At 36.6% G+C, this 19,889-nt stretch overlaps 1 protein-coding gene and 1 pseudogene across 1 annotated transcript; one reads left to right on the top strand and one right to left on the bottom strand.

Moving 5' to 3' along the window:
* LOC105715585 (interferon omega-1-like) overlaps positions 1 to 14,211 on the top strand; it is a 49,342-nt pseudogene extending 35,131 nt beyond the window's left edge.
* LOC105715583 (interferon alpha-2-like) lies at positions 6,857 to 8,004 on the bottom strand. Its single transcript, XM_012450005.2, has one exon. It carries the CDS (start codon positions 7,933 to 7,935, stop codon positions 7,366 to 7,368), a length of 570 nt encoding a protein of 189 aa, XP_012305428.2. The 5' UTR covers positions 7,936 to 8,004; the 3' UTR covers positions 6,857 to 7,365.
* Positions 14,212 to 19,889: the final 5,678 nt, after the last annotated feature.

The raw sequence follows: 19,889 nt of genomic DNA, 5'->3' as shown, positions 1-19,889 counted from the left end.
ATATTTATGGGAGGATGATTTGAGCTAGCACAGAAGTGAGAAAAGACTGACAGGGTGTACAGCCACAGTGACTGGTCACACCAGAGGGGTTCTTCTCCCTCGATTATTTCCAGGATCTCAGGCCTGAGGCCTACTTTCCACAGGAACTGGAGGCAAAGTACTACAACTCCTTTATCAGGAGGAGAGGCTCTTGCTCCAAGCCTGCCATATAGCATATGACCTTTCAGGCAGGGATGCCACCGTCTGGGTCTTTGGTTCTTGTCCTGGTCTGGCTGTTTTCCCATGTACTGCTTCTGTTCTGTGACTGCTCTCGGCATTCCTCCTGCTACAAACTACTATATGGTTATATAGAAGGATTCTATAAATCAGCAGTGTCAGTACAGCTCTGACTACAATACCTATATGATTATATAGAAAGATTATTTAGAACTAAGTATGCTAGATATAAGTATTAAGTATGATTATATAAGCTACATATATGTAAGTAGTAAGTTATACTTCAGGCACTAATTCTATAAACTAATATATGATTATATATGAAGGATTATATAAAGGAAATAGCTGAGTAATAACACTATAAACTAAGATATTCTTCAGACACTAATTGTGCCTGGGGTCTGGACAGTTCTCCTTCCTCGGTGCCCTTGGAGGGGTGTTACCCACAATGAACAAACAAAATGAGACTATCAGTAAAGAGGTAGACAACCTGTAAATAAAACAAAAAAATTCTGAAGCAAAAAATGAAATAACTGAAATGAGCACTAAATATTTTATTAGAGGGATTTAGAGGCACATTGGAGTAGACAGAAGAAAGAAATGGAGAACTTGAAGATAGGACCATGAAATTATCAAGTCTTAGAAACAAAAGAAAAATGATTAAATAAAAGTGGATCGAGTCTAAAGGAACCATCGCCACCATCCACTGAACTTTAATGGAGAGAATCATCAATGACCTGTGTCCCCAAATAATTCTAGTTTTTTCTTCATCGTTTAATCAAATCATGGCTTTTGAATATGTGTTTTAATCACAAAGTTTTCATTGGTCATTTCCTCTTACTTTCATCCAGATTACCAGGTAACAAATAGCTTGATATCCTCCAAATGACATGGCCCTGCAGTCCTCTCAGTCTGTGAAAATTCATGAACATATGCTTTAGAATCTGTTCTTGTTGTTATTTTTCTGTAGCTGCCCATTAGGCTACCAATACATTAGCAAAAAATACTAAATCTATGTTAGAAACATTGTTAATGATGTAGTAAAAATTACTGAAGTAAGCATTGCTTCTTAATAAGACAAGAAAATCCATAATAGTCATCCAAATAGAAAAGAAAAAAGTAAAATTTGTTTATGAAAAATGACTTGATCTTCTACAAAATTCTTCAGAATCTTTAAAAAATATGCTAGAATTTACTAGTCAGTTTATCTGAGTGAATATATAAAAATCAAAAATATTTTTAAAGGAGCAATGAACAATCAGAAATTTAATCTTTAGAATATCATTTCTAACATGAAGCATTTAAAATTCTTAGGAATAAATTTATAGAAAGGCATGTACATTGAAAACTAAAATATTGCTAATAGAAAATAGATAAGACCTAAACTAATGAAGAGATGTACTGAGCTAATGGATTTAAAGACTCAATAATGTTAAGGTATCAATTATAATCACACTGATCTATAGATTCAAATTGAGGAGGCAGAGGCTTGAAGGGTAACATATTGATTATAAAAGAGAACTAGATAGAAAATTGAAGGTCACAGAAGGAAAGAAGTGCAGAAATAAATGGAAGAACACGTCTTAGAGGAGCCACATTGGGAAGATCTTAAGCTTCCCAAAAAGGCCAATGAAGTTTTACATTTTTTTTTTTTTCAGCAAAACTTATGCCAACAAGAAAGGAGGCAAACAGAGGGATCAAACATCATTAAAAAGAGGTTTAGGTCTACTGAAAAAACGTCCTATGGGAGAAACAGGATCTCATTTTAAATCTCTTATCAGATCTCAGCAAGAAAAAACAGCCAATATTTCTAGCTTTTGAAACTTTCTTTTTTCTCTTTTCTTTTAAAACAAAGGTATCTACCAAGTGACTCCAAACCGAAACCAATTCAGTCTTTTATGACTTAACGAAGGATACATGACATCTTCAAAGAAATGCAAAGATAGAACCCTCTCAGAAATCAGAGCCATTCCTAAAGATAGCCAAAAGAAGGATTTAGACACTTTGAGAGCTAGCAACAATTGATATGTAAGCTTGTCATGGGAGTCCCCAACATTTTTATTTATTTTTTTGGCCACCTGCACATCCGAAGTGTGTTGCACAGGCAGCAAGCCAAGCCAGGTTCTCAGGACACAATATGAGACACAGTAGCTGTCTATGGAAGGGAAAGGATTAATAACAAATGTATACTTTAAATCAAAATTACACAAGAAGCACAATCCAAGCAAATAGTTTTCTCTTGCTATCCTGAATTTGGAAAGAAGAAAACAAGAAATTTTTACCTTTCATCCTTGACGAGGCACTACAGGCAGAGATCCAGGAAAATAGACCTTGATACAAATTCTTACTTTTCTTTCCCAACTTGTGGCCAATTGTCCCAGGACCTCATCAGTAGGTGAGTCAGGTGCTTCAGCCATCCCATCCTCATCACCAGGACTATAGGAGCAGAAATGGTGTAATCTCTTTCCTTCCAATTATAAGGATCATACCTGACTTCCCTTTAGCAAAAGAAAGACAACAAAGCAGATTTATTTAATCATAGTTTTATGTGACATGGGAGCCTTCAGAATGAGGACGCACAGTTACATAAAAAAAGATTCATTTTAATATTTAAGTTCAATGAAGAATGGGCAGCTATGTAAAAATGTGATTAGGCAAAAAGGGCATGATCTAATGCTAATAGACTGAGTAAGGAAACCCAACATGGCCTTTCTGGTCAGATTCTTCTTGACCTTTCTGTGCAGCCTTCCTTCCCCCCAGGCATGGGGCAGAGCTCTTTTTGGAATGGGGGTCTTATAACCTACAATTGAATAAGATAGTTCAAAGAATTTCTTTAGGGCCAGTTCTTACACAGAAATGTAAGAGTAATATTTTTAGGTTTCACGGCTTACTTTGGAGAACAGGAGCCTTGGGAAAGGGGATTTCTAGTTTTTATGGCTGCCCTCTAGAATTGAAGAGTGAGAAACAGGAGGGGGAAAACAATCAAGAGAGAAAATTTGCTTCTGAGGCTGCTTCTGAGACCATCACTTTTGAGTATTGTTTTTTTCTGAGCCCCAACAAACGTGAAGAATGAGATTCAGAAAACAGGGGAAGAGGAAGGGAATTGTGCTAGGTATGGGAATCAGCCAGTATATGTTATGCATATTGTACTTCAGTTTAGGGAAATAACTTTTCTTCCATATATTTCATAAGCTACCATTTCCTGACAAATGTAAAAATTAGTATTTCGATGTGAAGGGTGACTATTTTTCAGTTTTCTCCAGAATACTTCCAAGAATTCTGTTTTTTAGAGTGTCATGTTCTCGAAGGTAGTAGTTACTGAATTTGAGGAGAGTGTTCATGATTTTGATATATATGTATAAAATAAGAAGATAACCACATGTATATAAAATAAGAAAATGATAGTCATATATGTTTATGTATATGTCAATTTCTAGATATTTATGTATCTAGATATTTCTAGGTATTTATGTATATGATGTTGACAGTGTAGTTTAAGGAAAATATTCAAGAGACACCTGTGCTCTTCATCCCTGCTACCTTAGCAATTCACACACACTTCCTGGGAAATACCTCCATGAAAACATGGTGCCAATTATAGGAACGCCTCTCAAATTCTACCAAAATTGATACATTTGAATAAACAGACCTCACTAGCTCTTAGAGAATAATAATAATATTCTTTTATATTCCTTAGCTTCTATGGGTTTTTTCCCTTTTGCTAACTAGGCACAGTTTTTATTGCTGAGTTGAACTGTCAAGATTACTATCTAAAGTGACAACGAGAAAATGTTTCGATTTGTTAAAGTTTGAACTCTGATATTAGGAATGAATCTGTGAAACTAAGATTGCACTGTCAAGAGTTTAATGCACTAATAAACATGATATTTTTGTGAATAGTATTAAGTTTCAATCCAAAGTGGCAGCTCTGTGTGTCCCCAGGAGTCCTAATGTATGTGGAAGGGCTGATCCTAGGGAGCATAGATTGGTCTGCAAAGTAGGCCATAGGCAAGGAATACATGTCTCTCTATCCCTGTAACTGGAAATCCCAAGGAGTCTATCCCCTGACTGCAGCCAGAAACTCATTCTCTTTGTAATAGACCAAGGGTAAGGAAACATGCTTATGTCAGCATGAGTATCTCTTCTGGCTAAGAAGTAGCCTTTTTGCAGCATGTGGAGAAATCCCCTGAACTGGAAGGATTTCTTCATAGATGAGAAACCTGCTCTCCAGTCTTGGTTGCTGCCCTGTCATACTTGGCCCCAGGGGACTCTCTTCCCCTGAGAGGTTTGCAGGAGCCTACACATGAACTGAATTCTGCTTTCTCTTTCTTTTTGCTAAGCTACTGTTATGTCATATTCAATGGAGATTCTAGAAAACCCCTCTTGCAGGTGTTTCTGTAAACCTAGAAATTTTATCTCACTTCTGCTTTCTCATTGTGGCATTCTACTCTTTAGGGAAGCTATCTGAAGCCAGAACCACAATGTAACAGAAAGCTTCTCTGTGAATGGGCAGGAAAGTCAAGGGAATGAATGACCAGGGTCCCATGGGGAATCCACCTTGGAAAGGAAGGAAACCCTGGTGATATGGAAGTGTCTCCTGGAATACTGAGAGCCAGGGAGGGAATGTGCCAGGTGCCTGAATCAGTAAATAAACATCACATGTCTTCTGCACTTCAATCTATATGTTTATTCTCCTGTCTCAGGCATTTATACAAGCAAGCATTCCCTGACCACATATAAATAGGTCATTTCTTTGAAATGAGAAGTGACCATTTTTCAACCTCTCTATAGATGATGACAGAATCTAGTTTTTTTAGGCTGCCTCCATTGGCAGTCACTTACTGAAAAGTAGGACACAGATCCTAAGAATTTCATAGAAAGATAAATAATGTCCTCATCTACAGCTGTCTGAAGAAAAACGGGGAAATATCTATTATATTTTAACTTCTTACTTGATGGAAGATACTGTGGTAGGTGCTTTAAAATTCATGTTTTTTTTAAAATATTCACAACTATATAAATATTTTGAACCCAATTTTTATGAGAAGAGTGAAGCTCAGAGAGATTAAATGGGTTGACCAACATCACACATACATCCAAGAAAAATGAAATTTCAATATCAAAGTCTTTAATGTAAATTATGGGTGATTTTGTCAGTTTTGTATTCTGGATTTCTATTACAATTGTTAAGTCTCCTTGTACTCCTGAATTATACACTACTGTTTGGTACTTTCTGGTTCAGGTTGTATTTTTAGCTGGTTTGACTAGTTATTTTTTCCCTTAAGTATTGGGGAAGAGATTCTCTGATCCAGTTTCCCAATTTAATTTGTGAAGAAAGTTTGTCAGTTTATATGCTTATGGTAATTTATTTTTGGATTCATGTAAGATTGTAATATTCATAAAATCAGGAAAAATTACCAAGGAGTAGTATAAAAGAGTTCTTATCATATCTGGCTATACCAGAGAATTGCAGTCAAATTGTAGTAAACCAACATGACAATGGCACAAGCTAAATAACTTAATAAAGCCAGCAATTGCAGTAACCATTTTATTGTCAATATTAATTGAATATTTTAATGAAAGATTGAAGTAGTTACCTATTCCTGCCAAAATAATTAACAAAAGTAGGCGTCTTACTGATATTCACAGTAGTATTAATTAAAACTGATAAAGTACTGTTGTAATTAAATATTCCATAATTTAAAATAAATATATGAAATATATTAATGTCATTTTCCAGTATCTCAATTATATGAAATCTATTCAGAAAAATATATGTTGTAAAAAAGGAAAAACTGTGCACAGAAAAAATAACCCACATTCTTTTCTAATCCCATTCTATTTCTTTCTCCACTTCAGGTCACTAACTTATCTTATTTACACTTACACTTCTGTCTTCTGTGTATTAATTTTACCCAACCAATCCTCACTAAGGGTGCCGATGCCATCTATTTCCCAATTAGTCAGCAGTTTCAAGCCACACATTGGGCAAATCCACTAAGGCCTCTTCTCAGCATGTTTATTTCCTTTTGTTTGTTATTTTGAAATGCCGTCCCTCCTCCTCTGTCTTCCAGGCTGGAGTGCAGTGTTGTGATCATGGCTTACTGCAGCCTTGAACTCCTAGGCTCAAGCATTTATCTTTCTAAATACATTTTCATTATCTTGTCCTCTAGTTGCCTTCTAGTGTGCAGCCATTCCACCTGTTTTCCTTTGTGGCTCTTCTCTCCCCTCTCTTTAAAAGTGAAAGGACCTCATAATCATGTTTAAACCCTTTTCTCTCTCTACATTCTCTCCAGACACCATGACCTTCAATCATTGGCTTCCCCTTATTACAAATGAAACCCCAGCAATCACATTCCTTATAAATTACAAACTTATGTAAATAACTGGCAATGGACATTATCTACTAGATGTATACTAGTCAATTTAATGAGGATATCTCTGTTATTTTTATTTCCTCACATACCTCAATCTACCTTCTGCAGAGTAGAAGTTGTTCCTTCATCTCTTCATACCATTTTCCATAACTGATATTAAGTATGATTACTGTTTTTAGTTTTTTATACAAAAATAAAATAAACAAGAGAGCAGAATTGTATTTGTTAGGTTCACCTTGCTATCTTGAGTACAACATACAACCTGGTTTACAGAAAGTTTATTTTTACTTTTATTTGAATATAATACTGATAAATAAATGAAGTGTACCATTTATTCTTTAATCAGGTTGCACAGTCAGGCTTCGAATTTCATTTTAAAGAATAAACAAGTACAAAAAGTTTCCATAGTAAAAGTTCAATGAAAAAACAAAATAAATTTACTAAATACAAAAAACATATTTTATTACATTAACCACAGTGCAAAGATGCACATGATGTAATACGAACAAAAGTAAGTTAAGTCTTATAAATAGTTAAATAAACAATATTTAAATAATATTTAAATAGATAATAGATCAGTCAGCATAGTCATCTGTAAGGTACTAGTGCCTTAAGAGCTGAATACAATGTTGCTTAATACTCCTAAAAACATTTGAAAAGATTTACATCGTGTCATGGTCAAAGGAGAAACATGAGTCTTTGAAATGGAAGACCATAGAAAGGTGAGCTGGTGTATTAGTCAATGAAAATCATTTCCATGTTGAACCAGGTTTCATTTCTTACTTGTTAAACCTTTTTGCGAGTTTGTTGATGAAGAAAAAGATCTCATGATTTCTGCTCTGACAACCTCCCAGGCACAAGCGCTGTATTTCTTCTCTTTCAGATAGAGAGTGATTCTTTGGAAATATTTCCTCACAGTCAGGATGGAGTCTTCATTCATCAGGGGAGTATCTGTCACCCCCACCTCCTGCATCACACAGGCTTCCATTTCATTCAGCTGCTGGTAAAGTTCAGTGTAGAATTTGTCTAGGAGGGTCTCATCCCAAGCAGCAGATGAGTCTTTTGTGCTGAAGAGGTTGAAGGTCTGCTGGATCATCTCATGGAGGACAAAAATGGCTCGAGCCTTCTGGAACTGGTTGCCATCAAACTCCTCCTGGGGAAATTCAAAGTCATGTCTGTCCTTCAGGCAGGAGAAAGGAGAGATTCTCCTCATTTGTGCCAGAAGCATCAAAGTTCTCCTGTTACCCAGGCTGTGGGTTTGAAGCAGATCACAGCCCAGAGAGCAGCTTGACTTGTAGCTGAGCACCACAAGGGCCACCAGTAAAGGAAAGGTCAAGGCCATTGTAGTTGTTGCAGATGCTGCTATTTTGGTTGAAATGGGTGAACCTAAACCTTAGGCTGAAGGCTCTCTGAAGACCTTGCTTTGTGCATAGCCTTAAATAGGGAACTATTTTCTACTTTCCAAATGCCCCATGTTAGTTTCTATTTCTTTTTTCCTTTCTTTACGCATTCTTTACCTGGGTTTTAAGCCTTTTTTCTCACCACATTTTTTTTCATTATTGCTTCCTTCCTCTCTTACCCCAGAGCCTTTTTAGAGACTTTTTTTTCTGATTAAGTCTCTCATTATATTTTAATCACATTTATACTGTGTATGTATTTATGTATCTTGTGTATATCTCTATTCTATACATTAAATAAAAAAGTATAAAGTTAATATTTTTTATCATTATAAAGAATGGTAAAACAATTAAAATTAAATTAAAAGGCTATTGACATTTTACTTAACTTGATAACTATATTTTTAGAGCAACTTTTTTGAAAATAGATTTTTGTGGGTACGTAATAGGCATCTGTGTTTATGGGATATGTGAGATATTTTGATATAGGCAGACAATGCATAATAATCACATTGGGGTGAATGGAGTATACAATGCCTCAAGCATTTATTTATTTCTCTCTGTTACATATATCCCATTTCTACTATTTTGGTTATTCAAAAATGTATAATAAATATCATTAACTGTAGTCATTCTATTGTGCTATCAAATACTGAATCATATTCATTTTTTCTAACTATATTTTTGTGCCCATTAACCATCCCTGTTTAACCCTCTTATGATCCAGCAATCCCACTACTGGGTATTTATCCAAAGGAAATGAAATCAGTATGTCAATGAGACATCTACACTGCCATGTTTATTGCAGCACTATTCACAACAGCTACTATTTGGAAGCAATTTAGTTGTCTAATAGATAACTAGATAAAGCAAATATGGCACTTATCCACATTGGAGTACTACTTAGCCATAAAAAAGAATGAGATCCTATAATTTGCAACAACATGGATGGAGCTGGAGGACATTATGTTCATTGAACAACATTAAATCCATTGATTTGCACATACTTAACCACATTTGCATCTCTAGGATAAATTCCACTTGGTCATGATGAATGATCTTTTAATGTGTTCTTGCATTCAGTTTGCTAACTTGTTGAGAATTTCTGCATCAATGTTCATCAGAGATAATGGCCTATAGTTTTCTCTCTTTTTTATAAATGTGTCTTTTTTTGGTTTTGGTATCAGAGTAATATTGGCCTCATAGAATGAATTTGGAAGGATCCTGTCCACTATTTTTTAAAATAATTTGAGTTGGATTGCTATTAGTTCTTTAAATATTTGGCAAAATTCAGCAGTGAAGCCATCAGATCCTGGGTTCTTTGCTAGGAGACTTTTTATTATGGCTTCTGCCTCATTACTGATTATCGTTCTGTTCACACTTCAGTGAAGAAATACAAAAACCATGAAGAAATATAAGAAACAATTCTTGTATGTCTTCTAGAACCATTCTTGTATTTCTTCATGGTTTTTGTATTTCTTCATGGAACTGTGAAGAAATAAAAAACCTGAACAGACCAATATGTTGTTTTTTTTTTTTAGGAATTTATCTATTTTGTTTAGGCTTTCCAATTTATTAGCATATAGTTCCTCATAGTATCCTCTAATGATCCTTTGATTTTCTATGGTGTTAGTTGTGATGTCTCCTCTTTCATCTGTGATTGTATTTATCTGGGACTTCCTTTTCTGTTAGTCTGTGGTAAGAGAAGACATTTAATGCTATTTTACTTTTTTTCTATATTTTAAGATTTGTTTTGTGACCTAGCATTTGATATATCCTTGAGAATTATCCATGTGCCAAAGAGAAGAATGTGTATCTGTAGCTGTTGGATGAAATGTTCTGTAAATATCTATTAGGTAGTTTGGTCTATAGTGTAGATGAAATTCAATGTTTGTTAATTTTCTGTCTGGGTGATCTGTCCAGTGCTGAAAGTGTGGTGTTGAAGTCTCCAGTTACTATTGTATTGGAGTCTGTCTCTCTTTTTAGCTCTAATAATATTTGCTTTGTATACCTGAGTGCTCTAGTGTTGGTAAATATATATTTACAATTGTTATATGCTTTTGCTGAATGGACCCCTTTATCATTATATAATGACCTTCTTTCTCTCCTTTCATAGTTTTTTTTTTTTTTTTTTAAGTTGGAGTTCCGCTCTTGTTACCCAGGCTGGAGTGCAATGGCGTGATCTCGGCTCACTGCAACCTTCGTCTCCTGTGTTCAGGCAATTCTCCTGCCTCAGCCTCCTGAGTAGCTGGGATTACAGGCACGCACTACCGTGCCCAGCTAATTTTTTGTATTTTTAGTAGAGACGGGGTTTCACCGTGTTGACCAGGATGGTCTCGATCTTTTGACCTCATGATCCACCCGCCTTGGCCTCCCAAAGTGCTGGGATTACAGGCGTGAGCCACCGCGCCCGGCCCCATAGTTTTTGTCTTGCAATCCATTTTGTCTGATATAAGTGTAACTTCTGTTTTTTTTTTGGTTCCCATAGGCATAGAATGTTTTTTCATCCCTTTATTTTCAGTCTATTTGTGTTTTTATAGGTGAAGTATATTTCTTGTAGGCAATGGATCATTGCATCTAGGGGTTTTTGTTTTGTTTTGCTTTGTTTTTTTGAGTTAGAGTCTTGCTCTGTCACCCAGGCTGGAGTGCAGTGGCTCAGTCTAGCTCAGCTCACTACAATCTCCACCTCTCAGGTTCAAACTGTTTTTATGACTCAGCCTATCAAGTTGCTGGGACCACAGGTATGTGCCACCACGTTCAGCTAATTTTTTGTATTTTTAGTAGAGATGGAGTTGCGCCATGTTGGCCAGGCTGGTCTCAAACTCCTGGGCTCGAGTGATCCACCTGCCTTGGTCTCCCAAAGTGCTGGAATCATAGACATGAGCCACCACACACAGCTGGGTGTATTTTTTTGTTTGTTTGTTTTTTAAAATACATTAAGCCACTCCATGTCTTTTGATTGGAGACTTTAGCACATTTACATTCAATATTATTCTTTATGAGGACTTATTCCTGTCATTTTGTTATTTGTTTTCTGATTATTTGATGGTCTTCTCTTCCTTCCTTTCTTAATTTTCGTCTTCCTTTTACTGTAGGTGATTTTCTCTGGTGTGTGTTTTAATTTCTCCTTTTTATTTTGTGTGCATTTGTTGTATGTTTTAGATTTGAGATTATATTGAGGCTTGCAGATAGTCTTTTAACCCATTATTTTAAACTGATAACACTGATTGCATAAACAAACAAGCAAAAGAAAACAAAATCTCAAACTTCATCTCCCCACTTTTTAACTTTTTGTTTCTGTTTATATCTTATTGTATTGTAGATATCTTGAAAAGTCATTATAGTTATTATTTTTGATTGATTAATCTTTACCTCTTTCTACATAAGACATGAGTTGTTTACACAGCACAGTTGCAGTGCTATAATATTTTGTGTTTTTCTTTGTAATTATTATAACCACTGGCCACGTGCTGCTTTATTGATTTTTTTTTTTTTACAGTAATTCACTGATGGTAATTCTCCATTTCCTGGTCTCTCTGCTGAGGGCACTGGTGATGCTTTGCTGTTGCCACTCCTGTTCCTGTGGTTGGAATATGCCTTGGAACCATAACCTAGAAAATAAGGAAATTATGTGTTTAAGGCATCTGAAAAGGAACTCCTCTAAGTTATGCTAGAATGCCAGGACCCACTTCCAGTTTCCTGAGGAAAATGGAGATAACATCAACATCCCAAAGACACAAACCACCTGTTTCTGCTATCAGATTTTCTAACATATCTTAACCAGTTTAGCACAGAAGCCTACAGAGCTGCTTGGAGTAAGATCTTCCTGGTTAAGTTCCCCTCTAACTTTGACCACAAAATCAGAAACAACTGGAGCAAAAGGTGAAAACAGAAATTCTTCGGGCTTGCTCTATTTCTATATTGTTGTCCAAAAATTCTTTCAAAGTATCATTCTCTATATGAAGGACTGGGAAGCTGTCAGAAAGAAAATTGAAGTGTTCTTTTCCTTTCATTTAATAATGCCCATAGAAAAAGAAAACAGGAAATGAACAGACTAATAATGAGTAATGAAACTGAATCTGTAATAAAAACCTGCCAACCAAAAAAAGCCCTGGACCAGATGGATTCACAGCTCAATTCTATGAGACATACAAAGAGCTGGTAGCAATTCTACTGAAACTATTCCAGAAAATTGAAGAAGGACTCCTCCGTAACTCATTCTATGAAACCGATATCATCCTGATACCAAAATCTGACAAAGACAAAACAAAACAAAACATTATCTGGCTATTAAAGTAGAAATTATTATCATTGAATAATTCTTCTACCTACTTAGACAAAACAAACCTTTGCCATCAGCATCTGAGGGCCATTGACACTTTTGATACTTGGAAACAGGGGTCAGGAGATAAGGGGGTCACCACTGAGAGTTAGGGTCCTTTACACAATCATTTGGGGGCAGAGGCAAGGACCCTGGAAGATTGATTATTTTGGCAACAAAGAAACCTCTCTCTAGTAAACAGAGTTCCAAAGTCATCAGGATGTGTTGAGCCTCCCCTTAGGGAATGAGTCTAAGAGAGTTTCTGTTGAAGACATTTTGTCACACTATAGGGGAAGGTGTTACTGGATGTGATAACTATCTTGGGAGTGAGGTGGTGCTAGGAAAATAAAATTATCTTGGAATTAGAATCTCCACACCCTTATGCACCTAAAAAGAAAGAGGATTTCTCCTGGTGTTATTGGCACAACCTAAGGAGTACTTAGACGTTCAGTAAGAAAATGGTGAAAAATAGGGCAATGTCTATATTAATCCTGACCTTATAACCACAGTGAAGCATAGCCACATGGACACGAATGAAGTATTTTAGAAGAAAGGGAGAAGTTCAAGAAGGTTGTTAACTAATAGCCATCAACTTCTGCTGTGAATAAAACAGCAAACAAACCCAGTCCTAAAGAGCTTAATTGCCAGAGATGGTCAGGTAAATCCCTAAACAAATACATAAACTCTTAGGGATGAAGGAGCCTGACTTCCTATAGAAAGTATAGAGGGTAAAAATGGAGCCTAGGATCAGGGTAAATATATTTTTCTAAAATAGAGAAAAGTAATATTGCTTCATATATATGGAAAAAAATACGCTTGTATGTGAATGTGTATATGAACATTTATATACACACTTCTGACTTTAGGACAAAGATGTTTCTCATTTGATTTTTAAAATATTTATTTGGATTGGCACATCTGAAGTTTACTAGAAAAATTAAACTTCTATTGAAAAATTAATAGTTTAGATTGATGACATCTCCTTAGGCCATGGAAAATATATGGATGGAAACAAAAAAGGGAAGTTAAAGTAAAGAAGAATGCTCAGAAAATGCAAATAACATTCTCTGTTTAAAAGCCATGTGTAGAAAGAACATCTTCAGAGAACCTAGGATCCAAGGTTTATCCAGACTCCCAACAGCTCAGCCTGGCTTCCAGCATACTCATTTCCCAATGGTCCTCCTCCTTCTACTGGCAGCACTGGTTCTGTGCAGCTGTAGCCCTGTTGGTTTTGTGGGCTGTGATCTGCTTCAGAAGCATGGCCAGCTGCGCAGGAAGACCGTGGTGCTTCTGGGCCAAATGAGGAGAATCTCCCCTTTCTTGTGTCTAAAGAACAGAAGTGACTTCATATCCCCCCAGGAGATGGTGAAGGGCAACCAGTTGCAGAAGACCCAGGCCATGTCTGTCCTCCATGAGATGCTTCAGCAGATCTTCAACCTCTTCCACACACAGCACTCCTCTGCTGTCTGGAACATGACCCTTTTGGATTAGCACCACACTGGACTTCATCAGCAGCTGGAAAACCTGAAGAGCTGCTTAATGCAGGCGATAGAAGAGGGAGACTCAGCGGGAATGATTGAGGGCTCTACACTTGCCTTGAGTAAGTACTTCTGGGAATCCATCTCTACCTGAAAGAGAAGAAATACAGCAATTGCCCCTGGGAAGTTGTCAGTGTGGAATCATGAGATCCTTCTCTTCATCAACAGACTTCCAGGAAAGATTGAGAAGTAAAGATGGGGATCATGTTCAACCTGAAATGATTTTCATTGACTAAGATTGCACTAATTTTCATTGACTGATATGCAAATGCCGTACTGCACTTCCCCATGTATCATGGTCATTTAAAAAGGCTTTTCCTTCAACTTTAGTCACTGAAATTATTGAATTAATTCAGCAAACACTTTGGTACCATGTTAAGCAAATGTAAGTTAAAAACTTTCAGTTCCAGGGACATCATTTCCTAAGAGATGACTGCCCTGATGTTACTTATTGTTTGTTGATTTATTTATTCATTTATGTTTATTTATTCATTCTTCTATCATATTTGTAATGGTTAGATGTTTTACATGTAACATGTTCACCTGGTTGTTGTGTTAATATTTGAAAAAAAATAAATTTTTTTCATTTTATCAAATTTTGTTTTATTATATTCTTACTTAAAATTTTAAGTTTATTTAAAAAACTAAATCAAATCCCTGGTTTTCTAAAAAACTGAAAAATGGATGGTAAGATTTACCTACTCATTCATTCCTTCTATTCATGTCATATGTACAAATTGAATATTACAGAGGCAAATTGTGGAATTTCAAGAAATACAGATGAATAAAGTTAACACAGTTCATTGTGTGTTAAAGGTTCCCTTCTCATAGGGAAATAGACATAAAAGTAGTTTAAATATTTACCAACTTTCGATTATATTAAATGTTACAAAGAGAAGTGAAAGAAAATGAGGTTCTCCTACCAGAAGCTTTAGGTACAAATGATGGTAGAAGAAAATAAAATATTAGATGTCCTTCCTAATAAAATATTAGATGTCCTTCCTAAGGAGGCCGGGAGACATGAAAGTGCAGAAGTTTTATTGGCAGTTGGGAATATGGGTCTAGAATGAACAACAAAGGCCATGGGCATTCTTTAGGTATTAATTTGGGAATTTCATCACATATCCCAGAGCATGGAAATGGATGTGGTCACTTATAAGTAATGGGAACAATTAGAAAATGACCTAATCTTTGTTCTGCAGACCCTCAATAGTCAAAAGTAGGGCAGAAAAGGAGATTTTTGCAAATGGCACTGAGGTGTAGTGGCTAGTGCTGTTAGAAGGAGAAATAGAGAAGAATGAGGGAAAATGCCCATCATTTTCTCTTGTCAGAAAATGCCTGTCAAAAGCTGGAATTCTGAGAGGAGATGTGGAACATATGGAAAACGTTCAGTTCTTGTTAGAGTAATTGATTTATATTGAATTGGCAAGCAGTGCCGGATGTAAACATCTGAGAGAGGAAATCCTCTCCTAGAGAGAAGAGGGAAAGGCACATGATATGTATTGGCTGGTCCCGCCTGGAACTCTTCCTCCCATCCCTCTTGAGTCCTGCTTCACTGAATCCATTCACTCCCTTATCACGGGCTCTTCCCTTCTTCTGCCTTACTGCACAGTCACACAGATGCTTCTGGTCTGTTTGATTTCTGGCTTGGAGGTTTCTATTAAGAGTGGAAAGCCACAGGAAGAAGACAGCAAAGTTAAATGGAGGTCTAAAGTTTTCAAAACAGCCGTAAGCAAGTTTGTGCTTGTGTGTTTCCTGATGAATATTTTGATGACCTCGGGGAATTCCCCTGTTACAATGATGTAACAGGAGCTGAAAGCAAAAGGAAACAGCTGCATTCCGCATTCCGCGTTCCGTTTCCTATGTGGGCTAGTGAAACACTGCTGCGGGACGGGAGCCCCTTCTGGCCATATATGGAAGCGCAGATACCACATCTGTAGAGGAAAGGCTTTTCTCCTCTATGCACAAGTCCTATCCCTTCCTGGGGATTCACCTCCAAAAGATACAGGCCCTTTCTTGGCAAGAATTGAACTAATACTGGAATAATATTGGCTTATATCTTTACAAAATGCACAAGTCTCCAGCTTCAGATAGGGCCTGGCCTCTTTGGGCAGTCGGCTTTTATGGAGAAGAAAGGGATTAAAATGCGCTTCCTGCTTCCAACCTGTTGTGCAGGTCACAACCTCCTAGCTAACATTTCTTCCCACCCTATGAAGTGGAGATGGAAAAACTCAGTATGGAAGTGCAGTGGTAGGTTAAGTCAGCCGGAAATCTCATAGCTGATAGTGTGTGAAATGCCTTTGTCAACAGTAAATTTCCAGTTTCACAGGTTCATTAAGAATGTCAGATAATAATATATGACTATATAATTTGAAAATATATTCATCAACACATTAGTCAAATAGAGAGCTCAGATGTATTTTAAGAAATGTTAGAGAATTCTATATTGCCAACTGACAGTCAGAGGCTTTTTCATGGAAGCATACGGATGTTGGTAGAATTTGGGAGATGTTACTCTAACCTGCATAATTTTGTATTTGAGATCATTAACAAGGATGTTTGTGTGCATGTGTGTGTGTACATGTGTGTGTGCATTAACAAGAAGGTTTGTGTGTATGTGGTGTGTGTGTGGATGTACATTGAGGCATTGAGAAGGGACATCAATTTGGGAGGGTTTCTTGAATCATTGTTTCAGATTTCCTAGCTAATGCTTTAGTGTGCTTCCCTACAAAGTGGGGGAAAGGGGCTTAGTAATATTTTAATAGATTTTTGTCCTTTCTCCTTTCTCCATTACTACTTCTGGGTGGACTAGGTTAGGAGCAAGGGAAAGGCTTGGCAATTATTGAATCTCTCTTTGTTTCTTTCTTTAATTGGCTAACATTTCAATTATTATAATCCTGTCTATTCATGGGATGCTGTAGAAGATTAGGTATTGTATTATATATATACACACAGACTTACATATAGACACAAGCATGCATATAACTTATACATAATGTATAGTTTTACTTATTTTTGTTCATTTTATTACATTGTTATTTTTAGTGTGTAAAGATTATCCTAGATAACTCTGTGCTGTCACTTTGCCCTGAAAATAGCCATCTCAAGAGTTATTGACTTTATGCATAGTTAACTCTAGAACAATGCAAAAGTTAGAGGTTGACCCCCCTCAAAGTCAAAAATCTGCATATAACTTTTAACTTTCTGAAAACTTAACTACTAATAGCCTACTGTCAACTGAAAACCTTATCAATAATATAGTCAATTAACACATATTTTGTATGTTATATGTATTGTATATTCTCACAATAAAGCAAGCTAGAAAAAAGAAAATGTTATTAAGGAGATCATAAGAAAGAGAAAATGTATTTATTTTTCATTAAGTGGAAATGGATCATTGTCAAGGTCATCATTACACTAAGCTGAGAAGGAGGAGGAAGAAAGAGAGGGGTGGGTCTTGCTGTCTCAAGAGGTGGAAAAAGTGAAAGAAAATCCACTTATAAGTGGGCCTTAGTAGTTTAAACCTGTTGTTCAAGGGTCAACTCTATATTCAAAATAATTGGAGAACCAAGGAGGTACTGGTAGCAGCAGAGCTGGGGATAAAAGTTGATCCGCTGCAGCACTGAGCCACTCACCCACTCTGCCTAAGTCTCTCTCAGGCTCTGACTGTTAGCTGCTGAAGGTGCATTCTCACTTGGGAAGAGGATTAGGAGAGACTCAGGTTGCAACTATGTTGGTCACAAATGTCTTTGGGGAATCATAATGTAGTGTCAGCAGGAAGCAGCTGAATTTGAAGGCAGATACACATTGATCCTTCCTGCCTGCCAATGCCTGCTTTGAAGCCAGAAGTCTCCATAGACGACCAGCCAAGCACAGAAATGCGGTAATAGAGGGATCTGCAGTACCAACACTGCCCACACATCTATACTTCACAAGCCAGTAAAGAAACCCAGTAGCTCATTGTGGATTTGTTTAGGTGTGTTGACGGTCTGATTCCTCTAGGAGGAGATTGCACCAGTCATATAATGCTCATTTGCTTAATAAACGAAAGTGAGCATCAAGAACTGTGAAGAAGTTCCTAGAGCCAGCAGCAGCTTAAAAACATGGAATGTAAGAAACTCAGCAGAATCTGGTATTCTGGGCTCTTGAATGCACAAATAGAATTTGTCAAATTTGTTGAAAATTACAACTGCATTGTTTAGCATACAATTATTTTGACAGTTAAGTTCACCCAAATATCGATATTGTATAAAATTGTGTGCCCACAATAGATGCCATGATCCCCTCCTCCAAAATTATGTGGGCTGTTAGGACAGATCAAGTACCCACAGGTCACCCTAGTGGAACCCCCCATTTACAGAGAACCTCTGCTCTGCTCACCCAGTGCCTCACTTCCCCCGCTAATTCTCCTCTAATCATCCTGGAAATTACATTATAAACAAATTTTCTGTCACCAGCACTAGTGCAGTCCAGCCTCCCTCAAGGAGTCTGGGAGTTTGGAGTGCATCTTAACATTACATCCAGAAACAAATAGTGATTTTCACACTAGTTTAGCATCCCCACCTGCAGAGTGTTGAGATGGGCCAACTGGAGAGAGGAGACTACAACTCCTAGCCCTCCTGGCCTCAGGTTCTGCTTGTTTTGTGGAAAGGAGAAAAAAATAATGGTCTGCCCCTGCTCAAATTTGACTCTGTCCCTTGCCAGCTGTGACCTTCAGGCAAATTTCTTCTCTTCTGTGAACTTCATGCTCCCCACAACCTTCTGAGACACAATTTAGAAGGTATGAATGCTAATAGTAAGTGTAAAACCGCTGCAAAGTGCTATATGGACATTAGGGGTTATTCTTCAACACATCTAATTGTATTGAACTGGACTACTTTTTCATCTTGCTTTTATTTGTCATAGGATTGTCTGTGTGATTCTGCAGCCACAGTTTATAGGCTGAATCCCAGCTCTGACCTTGTAAAATAGTCTAAATGTGTGCTCCCTAGTTTTCTCATCTTTAATATGGGGACAATTATAGTATTTTTTCCATAGAATTATTGTAAGGATTCAATGAGTGGATACACAAAAAAGGCATCAAAGTATGCCTACCAAGAATAATTACAACTGTTAGAAGTCAGAGTAGCTACCCTCAGAGAAGGAATAGGAAAGCTGGTTTTAAGTAGTGATAAGAAGGCAACACTCAGAAGGCTTCTAGGTCCTGAGCAAAATCTTTTATTTATTTTTACCACAGGTGTTAGTTTCCTAGTGCATTCAGTGTATGAACATTCATTGTGCTATATGCCTAAGACACTTGCAATTTCTGTGTGTTGTACTTTTTTCTTTTTTTAGATGGCATCTCACTCTGTTGTCCTGGTGGGAGTGCAGTGGCATGATCATAATTCATTGCAGTCTCAAACTCCTGGCCTCAAGCAATCCTCCTGCCTCTTGCCTCAGCCTGCTGATTAGCTGGGGTTACAGGTACACGATAGCGCATCTGGCTCTGTTATTTTCATGTTAAAAAATGCCACCATATATGTAATTATATATATATATTTGTCTGCTATAGCTGTGTCCCATTTGGCCCTCTAAAAAGTTGTTCATGCTTGACCAAGGACAACATTCATTTTTTAAAATCTATTCCATTATGGCTAAATGTTATTTAAAAAACTGGTTTTGTAAAAATGTTCTAATGAAGAGTTGATTCATTGTGACATCCTCTTTTATTCCAAAGGATAAAATTGTTTCCATGCATACATTTTAGCCGTAATACAACATAATCAAATATTAGCAGCTCAAAAATATATTCAAAGATTTGTAAAACTAAAACAAAACTTGTGATCATGAAGATTTGATGTTTCATCATGTTTCCTAAAATAGAAAATTTATAAAATTTGTCTCATAATTTACTAGATGATGTTTGACAGAAGCAATGAAATCAGAGAAACAAAAATATTAGAAAATTTTTGCAAGTTATTTTCAATATTGTTTTATTTCATACAAAAAATAATTCACCTCTTAGAAGGTCTCAGAACATTAGAAGCCCAAACTCTGGAAT

Source organism: Aotus nancymaae, unplaced genomic scaffold, assembly GCF_030222135.1.
Source record: "Aotus nancymaae isolate 86718 unplaced genomic scaffold, 86718_ANA_hifiasm-v0.15.2.pri h1tg000003l, whole genome shotgun sequence".
NCBI lineage: Eukaryota > Metazoa > Chordata > Mammalia > Primates > Aotidae > Aotus > Aotus nancymaae.
Note: the sequence above shows the minus strand (reverse complement) of the source record. Positions and strands in the feature narration are given on the sequence as shown.